Source organism: Carassius gibelio, chromosome B19 (assembly GCF_023724105.1).
Source record: "Carassius gibelio isolate Cgi1373 ecotype wild population from Czech Republic chromosome B19, carGib1.2-hapl.c, whole genome shotgun sequence".
NCBI lineage: Eukaryota > Metazoa > Chordata > Actinopteri > Cypriniformes > Cyprinidae > Carassius > Carassius gibelio.
Window position 1 is genome coordinate 34862459 of NC_068414.1, and position 26836 is coordinate 34889294.

Here is a 26836-nt window from a genome sequence, read left to right on the forward strand (position 1 = left end):
GTGTGTGTGTCTCACTCTCTGTGTGTGTGTGTGTCTCACTCTCTGTGTGTGTGTGTGTGTGTGTGTGTGTCTCTCTCTCTCTGTGTGTTTGTGTGTGTGTGTGTCTCTCGCTCTTTGTGTGTCTCTCTGTGTGTGTGTGTGTGTGTGTGTGTCTCTCACACTCTGTGTTTCTATGTGTGTCTGTGTGTGTGTCTCTGTGTGTGTGTGTGTGTGTGTGTGTGTGTCTGTGTCTGTCTCTCTCTCTCTCTCTCTGTGTGTGTGTGTGTGTGTGTCTTGTGTCTCTCTCTCTCTCTGTGTGTGTGTGTGTGTCTTGTCTCTCTCTCTCTCTCTCTCTGTGTGTGTGTGTGTGTGTGTGTGTCTTGTCTCTCTCTCTGTGTGTGTGTGTGTGTGTGTGTGTGTGTCTTGTCTCTCTCTCTCTCTCTCTCTCTCTCTCTGTGTGTGTGTGTGTGTGTGTGTGTCTTGTCTCTCTCTCTCTCTCTCTCTCTGTGTGTGTGTGTGTGTGTGTGTATGTGTGTGTGTGTGTGTCTTGTCTCTCTCTCTCTCTGTGTGTGTGTGTGTGTGTGTGTGTGTGTGTGTGTCTTGTCTCTCTCTCTCTCTCTCTCTCTGTGTGTGTGTGTGTGTGTGTGTGTGTCTTGTCTCTCTCTCTCTCTCTCTGTGTGTGTGTGTGTGTGTGTGTGTGTGTGTGCAGGTGTAACGGTGAGGTGGATCTGGGCTCGAGGGCTCTGGATGACGTGTTGTACCGATCACAGCTGGAGCTCTTCCCCGAGGCGCTGCTGGTGAGTTTCACGCTTCAGCACAGATTACACCGATCCAGCCGAAGCGTTTCTCACATTTATTCACTGATCCTGTTAGAAAGAACAACACAGGCTCTCACAGCACCACACAAACTAACATGGAGCAGGAATTACTGGTCACGAGTGTAACGCTTGTGTACACTTCGTTTCTCCATGCCTGATTTGGGAATATATAAACCAAACAGCAGATATATCCACACGTTTAGGTTTAAAAAGGTGTTTTGTGTTGCTCTAAAGTCTGTCTCTTGCTCAGGTGGGTAACGCCATCAAGTCGTCTCTCCACGGCGCGTCTCTGAAGGCCAATAAAGAGGGAACTCGCTCCATCCAGGTGGAGATCACCCCCACGGCTTCCCGAATCTCCCGCAACGCCGTCACCAGCCTCTCCATCCGCGGACACCGCTGGAAACGCCACGGTGAGACTCACACTTCCAGCGGACACGGAGACGTCTTAAAGGAGAAGTCCACTTCCAGAAGAGACATTTCCTGATAATGCATTCACCCCCATGTCATGCAAGATATTCATGTTTTTCACAAAGAAATTCGTTTTTTTTTGGAAAACATTCCAGGGTTTTCCTCCATATAGTGGACTTCAATGGTGGCCAATGATTTCAAGGTCCAAAATGAAGTTTCAATGCAGCTACGGATCCCAGCCGAGGAATAAGGGTCTAATCTAGCAAACAAATATATATTTATACACTTTATAACACAAATGCTTGGCTTGCATTAGTGCTGCGATGCACGCTAATAGTGAACTATTGATGTTTCTCAAATTATCTTCTTTTATGTTTCCATAGCCTAAATTTTCATACAATAAATGTTTTTTTTTTTCTTTTAACAAAATATTGTGAATCAAATATTTATTTCTAAAGGTCTTTTGGTCTTTTAGGTCTTTAGGCACACAGAGTCCAAAATATTTGCATGCGTTCTTTCGAATTCACCATCCTTTCCTATCAAAATGCATGCTACGGATGCAAAAACGCAGAAAATCGAACCTGATCCGAATTTTATTATGATAGACGAAAGTGTACTTTATGCATCTCATGTAACACAATAATGGCTTTAAATAATCTTCTGTTGGTACTTTCACAGCCAAATTTTTATGCCCCTTTCCACAAAATGTAAAATAAGTCTCTGATGTCCTCAAAGTGTGTGTGTGAAGTTTTAACTCACAATACCGTATCGATTATTATTTATAGCTTTATAAAATTTCCACTTTTTGGGTATGAGCCATTTTCGTGTATTTCCGTTTAAATGCAAATGAGCTGGTGCTCCGGGGGGAAGAGGGCGGAGCTTCAAGAGCTCAAGCTCTGGCAATACTAGCCTTTGCAAATAAATACTCAACACAACTTGCTGTGAACTCCCTCAGGGCGGTTCTATGTTAAAACGGCAGTGTCTGTCAACTATTGTGGGCGGAGCCTGTGGCTAATGTGACATCACAGTAGCAGCAATGTTGGGAGACACTGCTTATTATTTATGGGAATTGAAAAAATGGAGTGGGTGAAATTTAATCAACTGACAGTCCTAGTATAAATTTTTTTTTTCAGTAAATGTCCAATGGTTTTTTTAGATAAGACCCTTAATCCTCAGCTGGGATCGTGTAGAGCTCTTTAAAGCTGCATTTTTGACCTTTAGTCTGTTGAGCACCATTGAAGTCCACTATATAGATAATGTTTTCCTCAAAAAACGAATTTCTTTGCGACTGAAGAAAGAAAGACATGAACATCTCAGATTGTGTAAATGATCAGGAAAAGATTCTTCTGGAGGTGGATTCTGCTTTGAATCCCTGCAGGGTTTTTCCTCGTCCTGGTGACTTCAGCGGAGCGGAAATCATATCCGTTTTATAATATTAGATTTACTCTTTTGAGTCTTTCTGTTTGTAACTCGAGTGTTTCATAACATAAAGTGGATGTTAATTTGGATTTACATTTATTATTAGCATTAAGAAATAAATAGTGCTGAACAATAGTTGTATTTTATAATTATATTAATAATAACCATATATTATAATTAATAAACATTAGCATTAAAACATAATTCTGTCAATAATATAATAATGTAACTCCTTAATATATAATAATTTTATTTTGTCATATAATTTAAATGTAATATTCATTTAAAGTTTTTAAAAATGTAACTGTATATTATAATGAAATTTAAAAGTATTATTTTATGAAATAAAATATAGATATAAAATATTATCATTGATAAAGTACATTTTTGTGAAAATATATTTTTACAGTATAATAAATTGTAATATTATAGTATCATATTTTATATTACGATTATATTTTCATTTTAGTTTTATAATAACTACATTTTGCAATTAAATGGTTATATTTGATTAATTCACTATTTAATAATTATGTGGTTATTGTTATCAAATAATATTGTAATTCGTCTTAGAATTATAGGCTGATAAAATATAATAACAATATAATTTAAGTGTAATATTAATTACAGTATAATGTTATAACAATTATACAATTCTTTTTATTATTTTATCATAACATATTTTTATTAAATAGGTTTATTGCGATATATGGTGATTAAAAATATTATAAGTAATATTATAATATTATAATGATCATTATGATAAAATGCTATAGCAATATAATTTCATAATCATAATAATGTTTTAGAATATATAACAGATGTAACAAATAATTATATTTTATTAAACCGGGTTTATAATATTAACTATATATAGTTGTTATTACATATTAAAATAATTTATATTATTTATAAAATAATAAATATTTTATAATAAATTAGACGATTTTTGTACAATTAAATTTTATTAATTACAATATTTTATAAAAATAACTTCATAATATTTTTTCTGTATGATTTAAAAAATAATTATATAATAATTATATAATTCAAAATAACATCGCTTTCGATGGGGAGTTGATTTATTTTATTGTCATCCGTGTCCATTTTCATCGTATGATTTTTGCAGTGTTTATGTTTGTCTTGATGTTTCAGATTTGATTTCCATGTGTGTCTCATCAGCCTCTCGTCATGCATCTGTGTGTGTGTGTGTCTCAGAGTCTCAGGAGGACAGTGTAGAGTCCCCTGACCCCTGCGTGACGGGGCCCATCCCTGAGATTAGTGTAACAGGGGTCAGCGGCGAGCGGCTGCTCAACGGAGAGGCTCTGCGCAGCAGGACGGAGGGGGAGGCGCTAGGGGGCGCCACAGAGCTGGGGGTCGACCCTAGAGGTCAAGAGGTCAGGAGGCAGAAGTCTGTGCGGAGGCACCTAGAGGACGGGACGCCCTCCGCGGGGCGGGTTCAGTTCTAGAGCCCCACACACCCCTCCCCTCTCCTCTCCCTCCGGCCCAGAGGTACTTGTGTGGGCGGAGCTTCTTGATAAGCCTCTTAATTATTCATGAGATGCAAACGCTTCCGAAACTCGGCCGTTTTCCATGTGAAGCTTGGCTTTTGCGTTCTCCAGCAGAAATATCTCTGGTTCAGAAGTCTATGGACAGTGTTCATGACCACAGTAAAACCGTGTGTACATTAGGTTTGTACAAAGATGTGCAATAAAGGCATTATTTTTAATGTTAAGATGGATGCACTTCTGGTTATGTGCATCTATGTGGAAAATTGCAACAACAGTATTTATATTAGTGCCGTCAAAAGATTAATTGCGATAAATACACAACCATGCATGTATATATTTAAGAAAAAATGTACGTTTATATATTACATATATTTATATTTGAATATAAATATATACATGCTGTATGTGTTTATTTATATATACATAAAAATAGACCGTACAAATAAATATATTATGTAAACAAAACGTATTTTGGATGCAATTAAGCATTATTAATAATTTTACAGCACTAATTTATTTTAATAAATTAATTTGAAATATTATATATTATATTTTATTATATTTGTTTACACTGAACACAACTGACCATTTGACAGCACTACATTATATACATTATTTTATATGTATATAAATATACATAAACACATGCAGGTATTTTTACAGAATTTTTCTTCTGTAACTTTGCATATTTAGATTAGTTTTTTCAGTTTTAATATAAAGAAAAGATATACATATGCAAAAAAATTATATTATTTTTTGTAGATTTTAATGTACAAAAATTATGATTATTATAATTGCCATTGTTGTTATTATTATTGTTATATAAGCACTGTGTATATAGACTATATAAAAATATATTGTGTATTGTAATTTATAGTATTTTTTTGTTTTAATACATTATTTTCTATAATTATATTACATTGTATTAAATTACTGGAAATAAATATAGTTATTTATATATATATATATATATATATATATATATATATATATATATATATATATATATATATATATATATATATATATATATATATATATATATTCGTTATTATAAAATACCTTAATAATAATAATAATGTATTCTAATAAATGTTTCTATTTTTATTGAAAAAAAATTAAATAATAATTGTAATTGTTCATATTTATATGTTGCTATTAGATATAATTATACGTACAGTTTAACTTGAAAATATTTTATTATATATTATTATCATTAACACACACATATGTTGTGTATAGTAATTTAATAATAACAATAACAGCACTAATAATAATAACTATTGTTTTGTTATTGGATCAAATTATTATTTAAGATTGATTTTTACACGGGGACCAATCAGAATGTTTTATTGTGGTGATTGACATTCTGTCAGAGTTGTGGATAGAGCTTCTGTTGAAGGGGAATATTCCTGTGTGGATGTTACTAACAGTCTCCTGAAGTCATGTTCTCTCACTCTCACTCTCTCTCACTTTCTCTCTCAATCTCACTCTCTCTCTCAATCTCCCTTCTCAATCTCTCTCAATCTCTCACTCTCACTCTATCTCAGTCTCACTCTCTCAATCTCACTCTCTCTCTCACTCTCTCTCACTCTCTCAATCTCACTCTCAATCTCACTCTCACAATCTCACTCTCTCTCAATCTCTCACTCTCACTCTATCTCAGTCTCACTCTCTCAATCTCACTCTCTCTCAATCTCCCTTCTCACTCTCTCACTCTCTCAATCTCACTCTCAATCTCACTCTCACTCTCTCTCAATCTCACTCTCAATCTCACTCTCACTCTCTCAATCTCACTCTCTCAATCTCTCTCTCAATCTCCCTTCTCACTCTCTCAATCTCACTCTCTCTAAATCTCACTCTCTCACTCTCTCTCTCAATCTCACTCTCTCTCACTCAATCTCTCACCCACTCACTCTCTCTCAATCTCACTCTCTCGCTCTCAATCTCACTCTCTCAATCTCTCTCTCTCTCTCAATCTCTCTCTCTCTCTCTCTCACTTCATACTTCTGTTTCTTCATTCCTGAGTGTCTCTCCTCCAGATCAATGCGCTGCGGCTCACGTTTGCCATTCACAATTCCTCCTTTCCCCACACTTCTCCGCTGGGTTATCAAGGGAAACCACCTCTCTTTAGATGAGATGGACCGACAGGAAGTGATGCGTCTGATAGAGACATCAGCACTTCCTGTCAGTCTGTGTTTCTCCTTTAGTTTGAGCTTCTGGTTGCTCCTTCCTGTTCCCTGCAAACATCCCAAAGCTTCCTGTGCTTTCAGACTGTGCTTTATCTCCTTAAACTCTCTCACGGTAGAGTCTGGTGTTTTCTGACCTGCTGACGCTCTTAAATATCATTTGTGCATCATAATGAAAAGATGTCAATTTAATCCACTGATTTTAAATATCTGTTGCCTATTAACATGCAATTAAAAATTCATGCAAAATCAATCTGGTTCACTTGGTGAATCTCACAAAAACCTTATATAAAACTAAAAATATGCGGCTCATATTTTAAATTATTATTATTTTTTTAATAATTAATCAAATTTCCCCCCAGATTGTATTACTATTGTATTTTAATGTGGAGGAAAAAATATATAATACTTATAATTGTAATGTGGAAAACAAACTAGATAAATTATATAATACTAGGACTTCTTATACTAATTTTAATAACCCGTTTTGACCATTTATTTTCATTTACTGTATTACAGTTACATAATTATTACATTAATGATCTGTTTTTCACATTAAAGCTGGGATTCCCAATTTATTTTTTGGTCAGCCAAACACCCTTTGTTGTAAAATATTTACTAAATATCAAGTCCACTGAAAAAAATAAAACTAATCAAATATTGAATATTTTTTAGTATGTGTTTTGAATTGTTTGTTTTTATTTTAAATTATGTAAAAATATTTATTTTACATTTAATAATTTAATTAAATTTAATTAAATCCAAGTTTGGGAAGCCTTGCTTTGCAGTAATGTGGATTTGAGGGGAAATTGCACTTGATTTTCTATGCAAATGTTATTTTATTTATTTATTTATTTATTTTGTGGTTAAATGGGTCCTGGATTTTTTGTGAGATTCAACCAACAATTAAATAATATAATATATAATACAATGTCAACTAATAACAATAATACAACATACGCTACTGGTAAGAAGTTTGTAAAAACATTTTCTTTCTAAATCTTTCTTAGATCTTTTCTAAATCTTTCTAAATACTGAGGAAATCACCTTTAAATTTGCCCTAATTAAATTCTTAACAATGCATATTACTAATCATAATTTATGTTTTGATATATTGACTGCTAAATATATTAAACTGTCAAATATATTAAATGACTATTATTTCACAATTTTGCTGTTTTACTGTATTTTTCATCATATAAACGCAGCCTCTGTGAGCAGAAGACACGTCTTTCCAAACCATTGTTAAACCTCTGTCTGTCTCCGCCTCAGACGCAGTGGATCTGGGTTCCCCGGATGAGTTGACGGAGATCTCGGAGCTGGACGAGGGCATCTGCACACAAGCGTGCGCCGCTCCGAGCAGCCCCCCGACCATCGTCATTAGCGGCAGCGGCGGGAAACCGAGCGGGAAGGGTCTGCGCCGCCTGACGGGACGCTCCAGCAAAGACAAGGACTCTGCGACCGGCGTGGAGCAGCTGTCGCGCAAACAGGCCACCGTCCGCGCCATGAGCGAGAACCTGGAGCTGCTGTCCCTCAAGCGGCTGACGCTGACCAAGAGCGGCTCGCTGAGTCTGTCGCGCACCGCTGGATCGGTCTTCTCGCGCTCCTTCGAGCAGGTCAGCAGCGTCCTCGCCTCCAGCCCCACAGCCAATCACGGCACAGAGGCGGAGCACGGGGGCGTGGCTTACTCGGAACACCTAAGCCCCGCCCACCAGCACCGGCAGCGCTCGCCCACCATCAGTATCCACGTGACCTCTGACCTGTGACCCTAAACGGAGACGCTCACCGCTGCCACCTTGTGGCAGGAAACTGCAGCACCTTACAGGAAGTCTGTTTATTGTTTTCCTTCGGTTTCCGTCAGTCGTGATCGATGACCAAAGTCATGCATTTTTGAAGTGTTTTTATGTGAAATCAGACGTGTATTTTTAACGCAGGTTCGGACGTTTTCATGAAGGTTTTTTTACGTGTGCGACCTGCAGTTCGTCTTCTCTTCCAGGAGTTCGGATGCTTGATTTCAAACCTGAGTGGAAAATCCTGAAGAAATCAGACCAGATTCATTTGAAGTCAGATATTGTGTATTTTTAAGCCGATTTGGACCGTTTCATTGTATTCTTAGTCGATTTTTACGTGTACGAACTGCGGTTCCTTTTCTCTGCGTATCCCAGCATGCACTACGCTCCAACCTGAAGCCATCGTGTCACAGTTTCCAGGAGTTCGGATGCTTGTTTACAAACCGCCTGTAAAACCCTGAAGAAATCAGACCGGATTCATGTGAAGTCAGATCTTTTTTTCCCTTTCGTTATTCACTACTTTAAAGTAAACTATCAAATGCATACATTTACACTTACTATTTAATTTTGTATTAATGATGCAATTTTTAATTAATCGCAAAACAAAATAAAATGATATAATTAAAACATATTTTCCTGTGATTTTCTTTGGCTTTCATTATTTAGAAATTCAAGGAAATTGTCAGATTGCATCCATGTACATTCAAGATTTAATTTTTAGATTTTTATTTAATTGTATTTTTCATCTTATAAGCACAGCCTCGGTGAACAGAAGAGTTTCAAAAACATTTAAAAACTCCACAGTTTTGACTGGATTTGGGTTTCAGGATCCACGTGACCTCTGACCTATGACCCTAAGCTCACCGCTGCCACCTTGTGGCAGGAAACTGCAGCACCTTACAGGAAGTCTGTTTATTTTTTCTCCTTCGGTTTTCGTCAGTCGTGATCGATCTCCAAAGTCATGCATTTTTGAAGTGTTTTTACTCCGTGTGAAGTCAGATGTTGTGTATTTTTAATGCAGATTCAGACTTTTTAATGACATGATGAACGTTTTTTTATGTGTGCGAACTGCAGTTCCTCTTCTATACGTATCCCAGCATGCACTGGGCTCCAACCCGAAGCCATCACGTCACAGTTTCCAGAAATGGGAAGATTCCAAGGAGAAAAATGCTTAAGAAATCGGACCAACTCGAGAGTCATATTCGGTTTCTAAAGCAATATGGTTATTATATGAGCTTTGACACGTGAGGCGGGTCGGTTAGTATTACTGGTTAAACTGGTATTAGTTAACACGTGTCACACCGATGTCATGCAGAGACCCAGCAAACAGTGTGATTATAAGACAGAAATCAACTCTTGATTTAAAAATGAATCTAATTATCGCATCTATTTTCTGCTTTCATTGTTTCTGCACCAGTATGTGTCTGGTGTCACTGTTTTCTATTTGAAGATGATGTTTTTGAGGAGGTTTTCTGCTCATAATGGTTTGTGTTTTGAAGTGGATCATCAATAACAGATTTCAGATTATTTGGAGAATGTGAATATTTTGTGGTGAATTGTAAATATTATTGTACTACAGTCATTTTTCTGCCTTTTGTCAAACAAAAGTAACATGGTTACAGTCTGAAAATAAAGATTTCTATTTCAATTTGCTTCTGGATTTTAATGTAATCAGACAATATACACGTAAAGGTTTTTACTAGATGTTAAATTAAAATATTCTTAACATGAATCTAAATGGCTTTAAAATTGTATTATTAATTGAATATTTTGTCATTTAAATATATATATATACACACACACATTTTTATATATAACAAAGCATTTACATTAAACAATTTAATATATTAATGCATTTTTTTTATAAACAAAGCAAAATGAAATAAAGTAATAGAGTAATTAAAATATATTTATTTGACTGTGATTTGGTTGGCTTATTTAGTTTCCATTATTAAGTATATTTTCAAAATGCATACATTTGATATATTTAATTTAGTATTAATGATGCATTTTTCATAAAGCAAGATCAAATAAAATAATATTGTATTTAAAATATATCTGTCTCTTTATTCACTAATTTAAGTAAACTTTCAAAGTGCATTCATTTACATATAATATTTAATTGATTATCAAAGACTAATTTTAATCAATAAAGCAAAAAATAATAGTGTAATTGAAAAAATATTTGCCTTTAATAAGCAATTCAAGGAATTGTCAAATTATATTTAAATATAATATTTAATTTGGTATTAATGACGCATTTTTCATAAAATAAAATGAAATAAAATAATCAGGGTGGGCTGGAGCCCCGAATGTTTTCAGTAAAGCCCCGAATGTTTTTACCATGCCATCAATGAGTTATCATGCCCAATAAAGTAATTTACATTAGAATTTAAATAAATAAATAAATATCTCTCGACTCTCACGTCCACAGTGTCTGTAAATTTACCCAAGTAAGTTACGCGTTGTCATCATAGACTGTAAAAAAAAATATGGACGTAGTGTCCGTGACGTCACCCATAGACTCCTCATTAGCGGTTTTGAAGCCTAAAGTGTGTAGAGCGGGCTGTCGCCATCTTGGCAGCGCGTCACCGCGCGACTCTCCCGGATAATCGAAAATGGGCAAAAAGGCGGGAGCTGATTACTGAAGCCACGCCCACCCAGTGCGACGGCATTGTCAACAGCGGCAAGCCACCTGTCACTCAAGTGGCCACGCCCTTAATTATGCAGAACTTTAAGTCTTAATATAATTTAAACGGATGAGTTTAAAATAAATTCACCCCCTCACAGTTGTCATGAAAGTCAAAATTAGCAATATAGACCAAAATCATTTTTTGAACCAGGCTGTAAACGTTTTTTTCTGCTGTAAATTTGGGCATTTTAACATGGGGAGTCTGTGGGACTGACTCCCTTCTGCAGCCAGCCTCTAGCGGCCAGTCGATGAATTGCAGTTTTAGTCACTTCCTTATTGGCCTCTTTTACTGTCTATGGAGAGAGCGGGAGTTTGCCGCTCGGTTGTCATTCACACCCGACGAAAACCGCCCACTGAGTCTAGTGCTTCTGACTGACATGTAAACTGGCCAACCATCGATGAGCGTCTGTACGATCCAGCCAATGAAATTAGATCTTTTGGAGCCAGGCGGTTTGTTTGCGTGTAGTATTTTACTAGATCAATTTATTTGAAAATTAAAATGGATATTTTGAAAATTCATCTTTTTCTTCTTCAAAAAAGGAAGTAAAACCCCCAGCCAAAACACTTGAATGCCAAGATACAAAAGCTTCAGGTATCTGTAACTTTTAATCAAAGTATTATATTTCTTTTTCGGTTTTAAATTGTGTCTGATTTAACTTTACATTTTGAACATCTAACAGTTAACGGTTGCGCAGCACAGTCTTTAGGACACACACACACACACACACACACACACAGAGCGGTTATAATGTTTGCTAAGCACGGTCTGTGGCAGACATTTCTGTCAGGACAACAGTTCAATAATCAAGATAATAAAAAAAGACATATTTCGCAAAGGAAATGTTTCCAAACAAAGCAGCAACCATAGACAGTAAAAGGGCAGCAACACACAGCGGTGTTTACTGAATAAATTTGCTTGAGTAACTTTTGTACTTTTTTTTCTGAATGAATCATCCGTTTCAAACGAATCCATTGATTAAATGACTGACCGACTCACTCATTAAGGCAGTGGAATACCGCCGCCTAGTGGCAAAGTACCTTTCTAATTTTTTTCATAATTTCACATTTCTGTATTCCAAATTTTATATTTGATACATTAGCCTCATAAGATTATTTATGCAAATTGTAAGTGCTGTGTAAGTGCTCCTTCAAAAATATTAGTGTATAGAGCCCCGCGTTTCTAATTATACTTGGCTTTAAGTGTACATAAACACAGAGATAAAGTCCTTTGCCCAGATTTCTTTGTAGAGTAAGAGTGTGTCAGTGCACTGCTTAATGTTTGCTTCTTATCCCTGTTCTACCAGGATGAGTGTAGCCAGTCAGGCTTGATTGGAAAATAAAATAAAACAGAGACAGAGACAAAGACAAAAAAAAAAGTGAGATAGAGACACAACATCAGCATATGTGTCAGGATACAAGGGATACTCCTTGAACTCCCGAACTGCTTCAAATGATTTGCGATCACCAAATTGACTCAAATGATTCGCGATCCCGCTACGAACTCCCGAACTGACTCAAATGATTCGCGATCCCGCTACGAACTCCCGAACTGACTCAAATGATTCGTGAACCCAATACACATAATGCTATAAAAGTGTGCACATCGAGAGAAATAAACAGCAGATTTTCATGTTAACAACTTCTTTAACTTGAGCAAACGCTGCTAATACACATACATTTGTTAATAAAGTAAATAAAACGAAAACATGAATGTTTTAATGCTACTGAATAAAAATAAACGATCCACTCGAAAGTCTCTGCTCATCTTGACAGGACCTAGATTTTTTTTTTTTATGCTTTATTTAGTGACAATTCACATACAAATGAACAATAAAAGCAAAAATATAAATACTGTTTTTTCAACCTGACAATAATTGTGAAAAAAAAGTAAATACTAAATAAATCAACAAACAAAAAACAAAAATAAGAACTATATACAGAGGGGTATTAAAAACAAATCCATATCTCCAACTACAAAATAAGTATACTAAAGTCCTTAAAAAGGATAACGTTTCAAGGCTTTACAACAATCTATTTTTGCTTTGGAGTTCCTTACACATTCCATCACTTTAAGATACTGACGTAACTCAAATTTAAATTGTAAAAAACTAGGTGTACTCTTTGACCATCGACATTTATGAATGTGATATTTCGCTAATATAATAAACAAATTAATAGCAAAATAAAATTTATTCTCTAAAGGCTTATCATAATAAAATAAAACATTCTTTTCTTCTAAAGTAATGTCAATTCCTGAAATCTCTTCAAAGAAGATCCTAAAATCATACCAGAATAATTTTGTACAAATACAATAAAAAAAATAAGATGACATATACTTTCATCATTCAAATTACAAAAGAGACAGGACCTGGATCAGTGAGCTGCGTCTCGGGACGATGACGTCACTTCCATGGAGGCATGTTGTACACGCCCCGGTCCATTGACTCTGCCCCCAAGTCAAAACAGTGCCACAAGGAGAGACATGCAGAAAAGTGAAGCCCAAAGGAAAAATGGTATCGCAAGCTCAAACTAGACTGACACGTAAAATAAAAGCAGCGTTGCAAATAAATTATTAGATATGACCATGGAAAATATTTATTGCCAAATCATTGCTATCGCGCTGTTTCAGTTGTTTTGCAATTCTTAATTTTTGTTTGCAAAAAGCAAATGTATTTTCCTCAATATTTTAAATAAAATGTTTTAAATTTGTTTTTGTTTTTATTGTTTTTGTATATTTTAAACAAGGTAAATCTTTCTGATTTATTAAAATAAAAAGTCACATACACGGATCTCCACTCATCCTAGAACCACCCCTGAAAATAAATATTTTCTACATTGTAAGTGCTTTTTCCTGATGTCCCAGTGTGGCCACTAGATGTCGCCGTGGCGCTTTTTCTTTTGGTGACTGTCGCAAAACTGTAGCCGCTGGAACGACACCGCGGCACACTTTACGGCATACACGTGCTTCCTACGCTCTTCTGTGCCCTTCACCGCTCCGCTTCGCATCCAGATACGATTCTTGACAAATCTGAGTGAAATCATGGCCAAACTGAGCAAAGAGAGCAAGCAGCGTCTGCAGCAGGTGTTCCAGTGCGGTCAGTTCATCATCCGCTGGGGCTTCATCCCCACCGTGCTGTACCTGGGTCAGTAACACACAATAACATCGACATCCTCATTATCATCGGTGATCTGGCTTCATATAAGGGTTCGAAACATATTTAGTGTTTAATAAGTCGAACATCATTATCAGTGATCGTTATTTAGAGGTAGTGAAGTCAAACGAGAGACTAGCCCTAAGTACGTGTGTAAATATATGTATATCCATGCACACAAAAATATTGTGCAGCACAACTGTTTTCAACATTGATAATAATCAGAAATGTTTCTGGAGCAGCAAATCATCATATTATACTGATTTCAGAAGATCATGTGACACTGAAGACTAACACTGATCCCTGAACCCAGATTAAAGAGAGTTTGAGCAGTCAGCTGATGGTACCCATTGACTTCCATTCTATGGGAAATCACTATGGAAGTCAATGGGTACCGGCAACTGTTTGGTTGCCAACATTCTTCCAGATATATTTGTGTGTGTGTGTGTGTGTGTTCAACAGAAGAAAGACAAATACTGCTAATCCAACCAATAGCATTATATTTTTATATAATATATTACATTTGCTAATTTTGATATGATCAGCATTTGTAGATAAACATATCAGCAGATTTTTTTTCCCCCATCGTTTTTTTGTTTGTTTTCTGTAAATACTACTTTAAGATACAATGGAAACCCATTTCTGCCACTGAATAAAAAATAAAAAGAGGTAATTAATTGAGAGTGTTTATTTCACAATTCTATAAATAAAGTCAGAATTGTGGGAGATAAACTATCAATGCTGGATTTTTTGCAGAATTGCGAGTTTATAGCGATAGTTATTGTGACTTTTTTCACACAATTCGGACTTCTTTCAAATATTGCAGGAAAAGATAACCTCAATGCGGAGATGATGTTATTAACATCAAAACTGAAACCAAGCCCTTCACACAGAACACATATTTCGCGCATTTTCTAGAGGGACCTCTATAACTGTTTCACTCGCATTTCACACAAAAGAGACATTTTTAGAAAGGCATGTAAATTATGCATTTTAAATTTAAATCTAATTGATAATATTTAAGTACAGAATTAGAATTTAGTTTTTCAGGCCTACTCGGTGTTAGTCGAAATTGCAAGAAAGTCGAGTTCATATCTCGCTATTTTTACGTTATTTCTCAGAAATGTGAGTTTAGGCCTATACCACACAGTTCTGACTTGCAATTGTGAGAAAAACGTCAGAATTGCGAGGTGAAAAGTCTGAGTTACCATTTCCTGTGTTTTATCGGGTGTCTGACTCTGTGTGCTATTGGCATTATCTCAGTTAACAGCAGCTTGATCTCTAGAGAAGTGCTTGTTTGAGTTTATCTCATGCTCACATCCGATGTGATTAAACTCTGTTATAGTTAGTTACTGGTAATGTAGGATTTCTGGTCACTGCAGGACGGTCCGTCAGGATGAAGGGTGTTTGGGATCATGCATCATTTCTGATGCTAATGTTGAGTGGTGTTTGTTGCGTGTGTGCGGTCGTTCGGTGTCTGCAGCGCATCACTTCCTGTCTCTGTGACGCTCCGTCCTCTTGATGATGCTGTCTGTAGTTAGTGCTGCTCTTTGGGGTCAGAGGTCGTGCTCCTGCGGCGTCATCAGTGTTTAATGTGAATGAGGAAATGTTCTTGAGGCTTCAGGAGCCGCAGGAATTTGCCTGCCTCTGTATTTTTGGCCTGATGGGAAACGTTTAGAGACAAATGAGATGCAGAAGGAAGTTGTAGCTTTTTGTTTGTCTGTTACGCAGAAAAGCCCCATGAGTCGAAACATTAGCATTTCTGGAGGACGACGACAGCGGAAAACACAGACTATTATTAAAATATAGTGCAGAATATACTAATCGTAGATTTACTTATATAGCTACTACTAAAAAAAATGTTATGACGTAAAACAAATTATAAGAACAATTGATTTGAAAGACAGACAAATATTTAATTGTATATATGTAAATATATATAAAATACAAGGCTACCATAAACATTTAATAAATATGAAAAATAAATGTAAAATAAATAAAAATAAATTAAAGTTTATATATATATATATCTATAGATATATATAGATATAGATATAGATATAGATATATATCTATATCTATATCTATATATATATATATATATATATATATTAGTAATATATATTAATAATAATATATAATATATATATATATATATACACACACTCAATTATTGTAAAATAATGTAAATATATTATACAAAGCTACTATATATATATATATATATATATATATATATATATGTGTTAAAAAAATATATATGTTGTTTTGTATTATTTATATATATATATATATATATATATATATATATATATATATATATATATATATATATATATATATATATATATTAGTAATATTAATAATATATATATATATATATATATATATATATATATATATATATATATATATATATATATATATATATATAAAAATTCATGGTTAATGACTTAAACTATTTAACAGATGAAATATAATGTAAATGTTCCGTAAAATACAGCTATTATAACATTATATGGATATAATATATAAAAATTTATATAAATGTGGAACATAATTATACTGTAAGATTATTTAAAAAGTCTAATTGAACCAAGAAGCAACAATTAAACCAGCCTGAGCTCTGTCTTTTTCACATCTGATCATCTCTTGTATGTACACACTGTTTCTCTAGATCTGACAGTGAAGTCTGTGATGTGTGTAATATTGAATATGAGAAGCAGAAGAGGACAGTGTGTGCGTCTGTCTGTCTTTCCTCCGAGTGTGTTGCTCAATCAATAAAGTGCAGATGAATCACCTCTGACATCTGCATTCTTCGAGATCTCGCTCGGATGAGGCCCTTGTGTGTTAGTCAGTCAATATCGGGTGAAAACAGGAAGCACAGCCTGCGCACGCGCTGCAACACAGGACTTTCTGAGTCTGTACTCCGGATCTGAGGAAGTTTCATGATGCCAGTCCGACCAGTGACTCAGAAACTCAGGAGTCCAGGCTTGCTAAAGAGAGAGTGAGAGTGCTTTCATCCACACACACTGATGCAATAAGTGACTACAGCATCAGTCATCATATACTGCTCTGCGTTAGGACATCTGTGTGAGAGAAACCCTCAGATGAGTGGGATTGGCTGATGAAGGGTCATTTGTTATTATCATGGTGTGTTATGTACTTTTCAGCATTATATTGACTGCCCCCTGCTCTGTTGTGTAGTGGATCTCACAAAAGCTGTCAAGAACAACACAAATATTAAAGTGCTTTAAAAAAGGGATTTTTTTTTTTTTGCATTGACATTATTAATGCCAACCGAACACATTTTCTCCCATATCCTCATTGTTTTGCTAATGCAGAATAGTTTTTACAATAAAACACAACATTAGATTGTGTTGATTCAGTAGTGTTTCTTGGTTTGCTCAAGTGCTGGTTTAAATGAGAAAATTTAGTGTTATAGTAATGAGGAAAACCATTGAGAATTAAGGGGATTACAGAAAGCACAAAAGCAATGGGGAAAAACTGTATATAATACACATTTAATAAAAATAGAAATCTAAAGTATATGTAGAATTGCTAAATCAAATATAAAAATGTCGTTATAAATGTATTTTATACATTTTAAGTGTGTGTGTATATATATATATAATATATATATTAGGGCTGTCAAAAATAGCGCGTTAACGGCGTTAATTCGTTGTTTGTCGTTAATTACGTCAAATTTTTTAACGCATTTCACGCATGCGCAGTGTGACAAATTATTCAGGTCTGGAAAGTCTCGTCGATCTCTGAATTCTCAAGATAGTAAAAAACAGCGCCGAGCGCCGCGACGAAAACACCGAAGAAGCTTAAGGTTTTACCCCATTTACTCTCAAATACATTCATGCCAAGCTCGATAAACAGAGACGACTTTGGTAGTTGATACGCTGGAGCTGCTGCTTCTTCTTCTTCCAGTGATCCTCAAATCTGGCTCGCGAGTTTCCTTCAGAGTTTAGCGCAGACTCCAATTAAACACACCTGCCTGTGATTTACTAATGATCCTAAAGACACTGATTAGCAAACTCATGCGTGTTTGATTAGGGTTAGAGCTAAACTTCGCAGGAAAGAGGATCACTGTGTTATAGCGTCCTGTGTTTCACACTGCGCATGCGCGGAACGCTTACATGCAATGCAGCGAACATTACAGCTGTTTTGAAAAGCATATGCATTTTATTTGGTTTTACTGAAGCTTTCAGAACGTGAAAATATCGATCCTAAAGTATTGTGGCAGAGCAAATGAACACCTCCAAAAAACAAGGGTGCCCAGAGTGCTGCTTATGTGATGGTGGCGCATGTTTGTGTTTCTGAGTTCATTCTTTCGAGTTTCTCTATGCATAATTTCATAGATATGTGGCTATATTTAACCACTGGTTCACCTAAAACTCTTACACTATCTGTAGTTAAATGGCATGGTTTGATATAGTGCTCAGGTAAATTTGATCTAAGTAAATGTTAAACCTTTGAAATTCAGAAAAAAAGAACCACATGATGAAACAATACATGAAAATTATGTATCTGTGTCCTGTTATTTATCTTTTGGTATGCATTTCAGAAAAAAATGGTTAGGATTCAGGCGTAGTGGCAAATAGTGATTAATCCACTGAAAATTCTGATTAATTTGATTAAAAATTTTAATCATTTGACAGCCCTAATATATATATGTATACAGTTTTTATGCATTTCAAAATCACATTTTAATTATATCATTTTATGTAAATGCTTATTACTTATTACAACTAATTATTATATATTTATAAATTTGTATATACACACATATATAAAATACACGCATGTAAATTACAATTTAAAAAAAAAAGTCTCGAACACATTGGCCAAGCAGAAAAACATATTGACCGATGCCGATATTTTAAAAATCCCAAATATCGGCCGATATATCGGCCTTGTATCGGTCGACCACTAATCAATAGAAATGTATTTCAAAAGTTTTTTTATGTATTTGTTTCTCTCCCAGGATTCAAGCGGGGAGCCGATCCAGGGATGCCTGAACCCACAGTCCTCAGGTGAGTTTTGTGACGATCACTCAGTGTTTTAGCACAGAATGAGCACGGCATGATCTGTTTTGTCTTTCAGTTTGCTTTGGGGATGAAGACGCTCCTGACGAGCACTACAAGACTCAATGAAGACTGATCTGAACTGTGTGCTGGGGTGTAAATACTTCACTGTCACGTCCACACAACGCTTTTGTGTTATTTTAAGACTTTTCTGGACTTCCTCTTTCTGAAACATTGCATTGAGAAACAGACAAAATGTTTTTTTTTTGTTTTTTTTTTATTGAATCTTTGAAGATCATTGTAAACAGTCAGCATGTTGTCACATTCCGGTTTTAAATAAATCAATCAAGTTCATAAATGCATTCATCAGCACTGATCTTCAATAGCGTGCAAATGAGAAGTAAATAGAAAACACTTGCAAATAAATATAGCATTTATAAATATCAATTGTGCACAACCTTCAATAAGTTAAAATTATAGACCCATAAATATTAAATTATTCTGCTCTGAATGAACTCTCTGTGATGTTCAATAAATAAAAAGACTAGTTGAATAAATTAGTTCTTGTCAGAGCTCCAGTCTGCGGGTCTCTTCGTGTCTTTGGCTCGATACGCAGCTTTGCGTTTGCTCATGTAACTGATGGCTCTGCAGGAGTCGATCATCACGCTGGTGAAGTTGAACAGGATCGAATGCACCGTGGTCTTCCGTGTCCACGCGGATGTGGCCGAGAGAGGAGCGCTGGAGATCTGATCCGTTCCTCCGTCTGCTATCTGAAGCTGCAGGAACAAACAAACATCAGATGTGCTCTTAAGAGAAACTGCTCGTGAACAACTGATGTTGAGCTCAGATTGGCAGGATTTGCAGCAATAACTCGAGATAACTCTCCATTTTACTCCATAATCTACATGTGTCATCTATTTATCAGTGAGTGAATGAGATTTGTTTTGACCAAGCTTCAAAATGCAAAAAATGAATAAATAATGTCTGATTTGTTAATGCAATAGCTAACATATGGAACTAAACAAAAAATACAACAAGGTAATTGCGACTTTTTATCTCACAATTATAAATAAGATTTTTTTCTTCTGAAATGTTTATGTAAGCTCGCAATTGTGGTTTATAAAGTGTTATAAAGTCGGAATTGCGAGATATGAATTCGGAATTATGGGATATGAAGTCGGAATTTGCGGGATATGAAGTCGGAATTTGCGGCATATGAAGTCGGAATTTGTGGGATATGAAGTCGGAATTTGCAGTCGGAATTTGCGGGATATGAAGTAGGAATTTGTCAAATAAGTTATTTGGTTTTCTGAGTAAAAAAAATCTGAATTGTGAGATAAAAAGTTTTTTTGTGGCGGAAACAGGCTTCCATACTAACATAAAAATATGTATATTTTTTAAAAAATACATAAAAAATTTATAAATAATAATATAATAATGTTAATAATATAAAAATATAAAGATTAAGTATAAAATGACTAATAATTACGTTTTATATATATATATATATATATATATATATATATATATATATATATAAAAAATGACAAATATAGTTATTAATATTAAACTGTGTCAATCTTTGTTAATGTTGTTAAAACGTTACAAAAAAGCAATATTTGTATTAGTTCATAATGCAATAGAAAATATTAACATATGACTTTAATTTTAAAAATATATTAATAAATGTTGAAACCTGAAATTAATAAGTGCTTTAGTTTTTGTAAAATATTTCCTAAAATTGTAATGTTTATGCTCTGAAAGAAAAGCTTAATGAAATGCATTACTGTAAATTATTTAAATATGACTTTAGTTTTTGTTGTTTATCTATATATGTTGTTTTAATGTTTTATAAAAATGTAATCAGTAATTCAATATTTTTATTTGTATTTTCATAATTTGTTTTATATTAATATACTTATTTTTTTATTTAATATTTTAACTATAAATTAGCAGATATTTGAATGTTTATGCTCTTGAAATGAAAACTCCTAATAAGTCAAATTGGAAAGCTAATAATCTGTCAAAAAATGCAATGCTTGTTCTCTCAAACCCATGCTTTTATCAGTCATTTTGAAGTTGCGTGTCTCTGTGAGGTCATCTGGAGCGTGTAGAGCCGCTGAGGTGTGTTTACCTGGTTGTTAATGGCCTCCAGCAGGCGTTTGGTCCCGTGTTTGACGTCGTTCACCAGGCTGGAGGTCAGGTTTTCCTTCTCGATGAAGCTCCAGTTGTCTTTATACCAGGTCAGGACGCTGTAAATGCGGCCCAGACACGAATCCTGAAACATTCGAGAAGTGCGAGCGTTTAGTAACACTTCAGTATTTGAGGAAATCAGATTAAAACATTTCCTGCATCATGTGCTGGATGAAAGATCTCGTTCAGCGCTAAACTAAGTTACATTTGTGTAACCGTAACAACCTGATATCAAACGTACAGCATCTAGTAAAGTACTTGAATTAGTTTGTTTTGGTAATTCTATAGTTGACATGGTAACATAATATAAACAAATGAGTTAGTGTTCTACAACTATAGTTTATTGTAGTAATAGCATTTATTTCAGTTTACTTGTTAATACTAGAGTATGCTGGAGCATTCATTACACACTTTACTGTAGTACTGTTCAAAAACACTATAATATTTACTATAAATTCGTCTGTTGGTGGATCGTACGAATGAGATTGTACACATTCATATAAATAAGCTGTTTTATTATTAACATAAAGATGCTTTGAATCAATCTATATTGTATGAAGTGAGATATAAGTGAAACTTTTAATATCTATTTGCCAAAACGTTAAATAGTTATGAATCGCCATGAAAGTGTGTCGAAGGATAAGGACTTTTTTCCTTTTTTTTGGAAAGGATATATATATATATATATATATATATATATATATATATATATATATATATTTTAGAAATGCAGTTAAGTTTGCATAGAGTAGCAGCCAAACATCTGGACACGTCTACTCATTTATTTTAATAGTTATAATAAGTTTAAATCTTCAAAATATAATAACATAAATAAAAAACATAAAATATACTAATATTATAATGTAATAATAGAAACATCGAAAACATATAAGATAAAATATAATGTAATAATAATGTCATTCAACAAATTTAAAATATTTAAATAACAAAAAATACAAGTTTATACAATTATAAATATTTAATATAATATTTATAGTATTTTATTTTATTTTTACATCATTAACCTTTGTTAATGTTTATAAAAACTAAAAAGTTTTTTGTTTTTTTTCATAATGCATTAAAAAATGTTCAAAAGTATTTACAGGGACAATACAAATGTTTCAAAATTTGAGTAAACTAGTTTGAAATCAGCTTTGGGAAAAAATGCATTATTTTAACTGAACTAAGAGCCATGAATCAATCCTAAACGCAGTGATTTGAGAGAAGTGTGTTCTTACTGTGCTGAAGTTTCTGGACAGACAGCCGTCTGAGGGTCTGAGGAGAGGAGTTTTGACTCTCATGTCTTCAAACGCAGTCATGTTCACCGTCTGTCTGAAGTCCCTCTTAAACTGCAGATACAGGAGGAGCTCAGAGTTAGTCTGAGAAACACGAAGCATCTTTACATTAGTGTGTGTTGAGACGCACCTGCTGGTCTCGCAGCATCTTGACGTCTCTGTGCAGATCTCTGGCCATCAGATGCCACTTCTGCCGGTCGCTCAGAGGACTCTTTCCATCCACGTCCTGAAGCTCTTCCCCAGATGTTTCGGAGAGTTCGGCCAGACTGCTGTAGACAGGCACTGCATCCAGCTGACTGATGAACGCTGCCAGTGCGACAGACAGGAAGAGCGCTGCGTCTGCAGAGAGAGAGAGAGAGAGAGAGAGAGTGAAGAGCTGAGTCTGCACACGAGATGCATCCGGTCGCTCAAACACTTGCACTTACTCTGAGCTGACGACATCCTGATTGGGTAAGTCTGTGTGTGATGTGTTCAAGAAACTTCGGGAGACTTCTGAACCAGGCGTCTCAAGTGTTTTTATACACTCTAGAGAGTTTCCACTTCCCTCAACCCGCCTTTTTTTTACAAAATTTACATCATTTAGGAAAAAATGCCCCATTTCAGATTTTCATAAAATTATTTTCTTATTGTACTTTTTCCCTCTCAAAACTCAGGATTTTTTATTTTACTTTTTCCCCTTAAAACTACCACAAGTTGATTTAGGTTTTGATACTCTTATTGTTTCACTGATTTAATTTAATTTACTTAGTTTACATATTCTCTCTGTGTGTGTGTGTGTGTGTGTATATATATATATATATATATATATATATAGTTAGTTAGAAACAGTTATTAATTTTCAAAAATCATGTTTTTTATGATGTTACCATGTTTTTGTGTTAGCTGTATTTTTTTTTTTTTTTTTGTTATTTTTAACCAAGTCAAAATAACCCATTGAGATTCATCCATGATTGAGATTAATTGGGATTGAGATTAAAACATATATATATAAGATCATGTACAGAAACCAATAAATGCTTTTGAAAGGCTTTTTTCTTTTTTAATTATCCCGCATTGCAAACTGCAGTTGGGATATTTTGATTAAATAATAATAATAACAAAAATACAGCTAACTAAAACATAAAAAACGTGATTTTTGAAAATGTATATATATATATATCAAATTAAATGTACAAATTTATGCATTTAGCAGACGCTTTTATCCAAAGTGACTTACAGTGCATTCAGGATAACAATTTTCTCCTATCATGTGTTCCCCGGGATTCGAACCCCCAACCTTTCGCTTGTTAACACAATGCTCTAATATATATAAACCCACACACACATTCACAGTGAAGATCAAAATAGAGAATCTATAAACACTTGATTTTTTTCTGAAATATTGTTCATCTTGATTGCTCAAAACTTCTGAAGGAATACCAGCGGTAGGTCCACCACTGTCCTACTAACTTGTTTGATATAATACCCAAGACGTTAGGGTTCAGTTTTAGAGAAGCGCAGCCACTGAAGCACAGAAGAAGATAACAGCGGTCAGAAGTGAGGAGGAAGTGTTGAGGCCTTGATTTGAGTGACTTCAGTTCATCACTAGTCTCTCTCTCTCTCTACTGCACTGCTGTGATCTTGACCGACGCTTCTTACGCTCTCTTCAATTGTTCGCTGACTCTACTGGGTTTCATAGCCTTAACTTTGATTTCCCAGAGACTTTCAGTCAGGTTTAGATCAGGCGGTCATTCATTGTTTCAGTGTTTCCAGACTCGGTGTGTTTCGCAGTGTGACGAGAGCATTGTGTTGCACTAAAGTTGCAGGATGATTGGGAGAAGATCGCAGGGAAGGAGCTGCTTGTTGGAGGTTGTACTGAATCAAGAGGCTCACTCCTAAACTAAGACACTTCCAGCTCCAGCCTTCGCTGACTTCTTTACACACCCAGGGTTCAGTTTTCACGATTCCTTAGACGGTCCTGGAGCTGGATACTCTGGGACGTCCTGAAGACTTCTTCTCTCCTTGAAGTTCTCCTTGAAGATCCGGTAAATGGTTCTTTCAGATGCAGTATACTTTGTAGCGATGTCCTCACATGTGATGCTCTTTTGATGCAGAGTCATGATGGCTGCACGTGTTTCTTTGGAGGTAACCATTGCTAACAAGAAGCACTTCTTCCCTGATTTTATAACAATCAGTCTGCTCTTACAATCTAGTTATTACGAGAGTGATTCATTACTCATTCACACTTTCACTTGTGCTGCTGATATATGATTAGTCAATTAATTTGAGCTGGTAATTTTGTGTCAGGATTTTTTTTCCAATGAAGCTTTCAGCAGTTATTTAAAATAAATCTGATCACTCTGCACAGTAATCTAGAAGTAGATTAAGCTTCTTAAGCAGCAAACATTGCAAAATCAAATTTATGACTGTATATACACACACACACACACACACACACACACTGACTGTGGGGGCCATTTTAGTACAGTGAACTCATTGTCATGTCCAAGAAACCAGTCTGAAATGATTCAAGCTTTGTGACATGGTGCATTATTGTGCTGCAAGTATCCATCAGAGGATGTGTACATGGTGGTCATTAAGGGATGGACATGGTCAGAAACAATGCTCAGGTGGGCCGTGGCATTTAAATGATGCCCAATCGGCATGAAGGGGCCTAAACTGTGCCAAGAAAACATCCCCCACACTATTCCACCACCTCCAGCAGCCTGCACAGTGGTAACAAGGCATGATGGATCCATGTTCTCATTCTGTTTATCCCAAATTCTGACTCTACCATCTGAATGTCTCAACAGAAATTGAGACTCCTCAGACCAGGTAACATTTTTCCAGTCTTCACTGTCCAATTTTGGTGAGCTTGTGCAAATTGTAACCTCTTTTTCCTATTTGTAGTGGAGATGAGTGGTACCCGGTGGGGTCTTCTGCTGTTGGAGCCGATCCTCCTCAAGGTTGTGCGTGTTGTGGCTTCACAAATGCTTTGCTGCATACATCGGTTGTAATGAGTGGTTATTTCAGTCAAAGTTGCTCTTCTATCAGCTTGAATCAGTCGGCCCATTCTCCTCTGACCTCTAGCACCAACAAGGCATTTTATCCCACAGGACTGCCACATACTGGATGTTTTTCCCTTTTCACACCATTCTTTGTAAACCCTAGAAATGGTTGTGCCTGAAAATCCCAGTAACTGAGCAGATTGTGAAATACTCAGACATTGAACGTTAAACGTTTAACGTTTTTTTACTTTTCGTGTAATGAATCTACAATATATGAACGTTTCACTTTTTGAAATAAGACACACATTATTTATTTATTTTCACAGGTATAGATGCCTATATATTAAGGGTGTACCTTAGTTTTGGGGTACAACATGGACTTAGTGCTACAGTAGTGCTACATACATGAGCAGTTGTTTTTGATTTTACAGATAACAGAATGGTCTGACTTTAGATTTGTGAAATTATGGTACATAATATGCACAAAACATAAACAGCAGACTGAATGAAAATGCATATTTATTCTCTGCCAGCAGGAGGCGCTTATGGCACAGCAGCGATACAACGTTTACCACTGTAAACAAAGCAGCTGCGCTTATAAACACTTCTTTAATATGCATTATATGGTGGTAAGAGGAAAAGAAAATGCCACTGAAACATTTCTGAAGATGGTCAGTTCCTCTCAGAGATGCATTCATATAATCCCCAACATATTTAACTTCCTATATTTGGGCATCGCGAACAGTTAGCTTGATCTGCCCGATACAGTATTTTCTCCTCTTTACAGACATCGTAAAAATTCCACACAAACTACATTTTGGGAAATGGTTCCAATGTTGATTGTGTGCAATTCTTGAATAGATATTGGTAAAAAACAAAACAAAAAAAAAAAACGTTTTAATAATCTCCAAGTGCAGCTCTGATTGTTTTCAAAGAGAAACTTTTATTTATAAACTCATAAAGTTGCAGCTGTATGCATGATATTGTACTAAGTTTATCATTTATATCATCCAGCGTACGTTAAATATCACATCTTTAAAAAGATTTTTCATAATGTATCTTGCAAACTGCTTCAAATATGGTTTCAGATTCTAAAAGTTTCTTTTATTGTAATTCTAAGAAGGAAGCATCCATTATACATACATGAGCTTTACAAATAAAAGAAATGAAAGTAATGTGTTTCAGACTTTTCCTTCTCCTTCTCCTTTTCCTCCTCCTCCCTTCAGGAGGGGAAATACTCGTGTATGAAGCTGAGGAGATATTATAATAAAGTGTGTGTATATTATTTTGAGCAGTTGTGGAAGTTTTCAGGTTTTGCTTTGGCCGAAAGGGACAAAAAAACATGCACTAATTTTTTGGAATAAAAA

At 35.1% G+C, this 26836-nt stretch overlaps 3 protein-coding genes across 10 annotated transcripts in view; 2 read left to right on the forward strand and 1 right to left on the reverse strand.

The window, feature by feature from the left end:
• The window catches only part of LOC127978524 (hyccin), a 36676-nt gene extending 26914 nt beyond the window's left edge, over positions 1 to 9762 (forward strand). For 7 of the 8 annotated variants that reach the window (XM_052583236.1, XM_052583239.1, XM_052583237.1 and 4 more), the window contains exons 9-11: positions 689 to 776; positions 1048 to 1207; positions 7597 to 9762. In XM_052583236.1, the coding sequence (XP_052439196.1) occupies positions 689 to 776; positions 1048 to 1207; positions 7597 to 8090 (742 nt within the window). In that variant the 3' untranslated portion in view covers positions 8091 to 9762. Of the gene's footprint in view, positions 1 to 688; positions 777 to 1047; positions 1208 to 3842; positions 4137 to 7596 lie in introns of all 8 variants that reach the window. The other variant, XM_052583244.1, reaches the window with a different exon arrangement.
• A 3969-nt stretch (positions 9763 to 13731) lies between these two features.
• tomm7 (translocase of outer mitochondrial membrane 7 homolog (yeast)) lies at positions 13732 to 19572 on the forward strand. The gene is made up of 3 exons (XM_052585266.1): positions 13732 to 13949; positions 18955 to 19003; positions 19074 to 19572. The coding sequence occupies exons 1-3, from the start codon at positions 13847 to 13849 to the stop codon at positions 19087 to 19089; spliced, it is 168 nt and encodes a 55-aa protein (XP_052441226.1). The 5' UTR covers positions 13732 to 13846; the 3' UTR covers positions 19090 to 19572.
• On the reverse strand, positions 19183 to 23044 carry il6 (interleukin 6 (interferon, beta 2)). Its single transcript, XM_052585264.1, has 5 exons — positions 22908 to 23044; positions 22613 to 22821; positions 22426 to 22536; positions 21129 to 21272; positions 19183 to 19770 (listed from the first exon to the last, which is right to left on the reverse strand). Exons 1-5 carry the CDS (start codon positions 22921 to 22923, stop codon positions 19552 to 19554), a joined length of 699 nt encoding a protein of 232 aa, XP_052441224.1. The 5' UTR covers positions 22924 to 23044; the 3' UTR covers positions 19183 to 19551.
• Positions 23045 to 26836: the final 3792 nt, after the last annotated feature.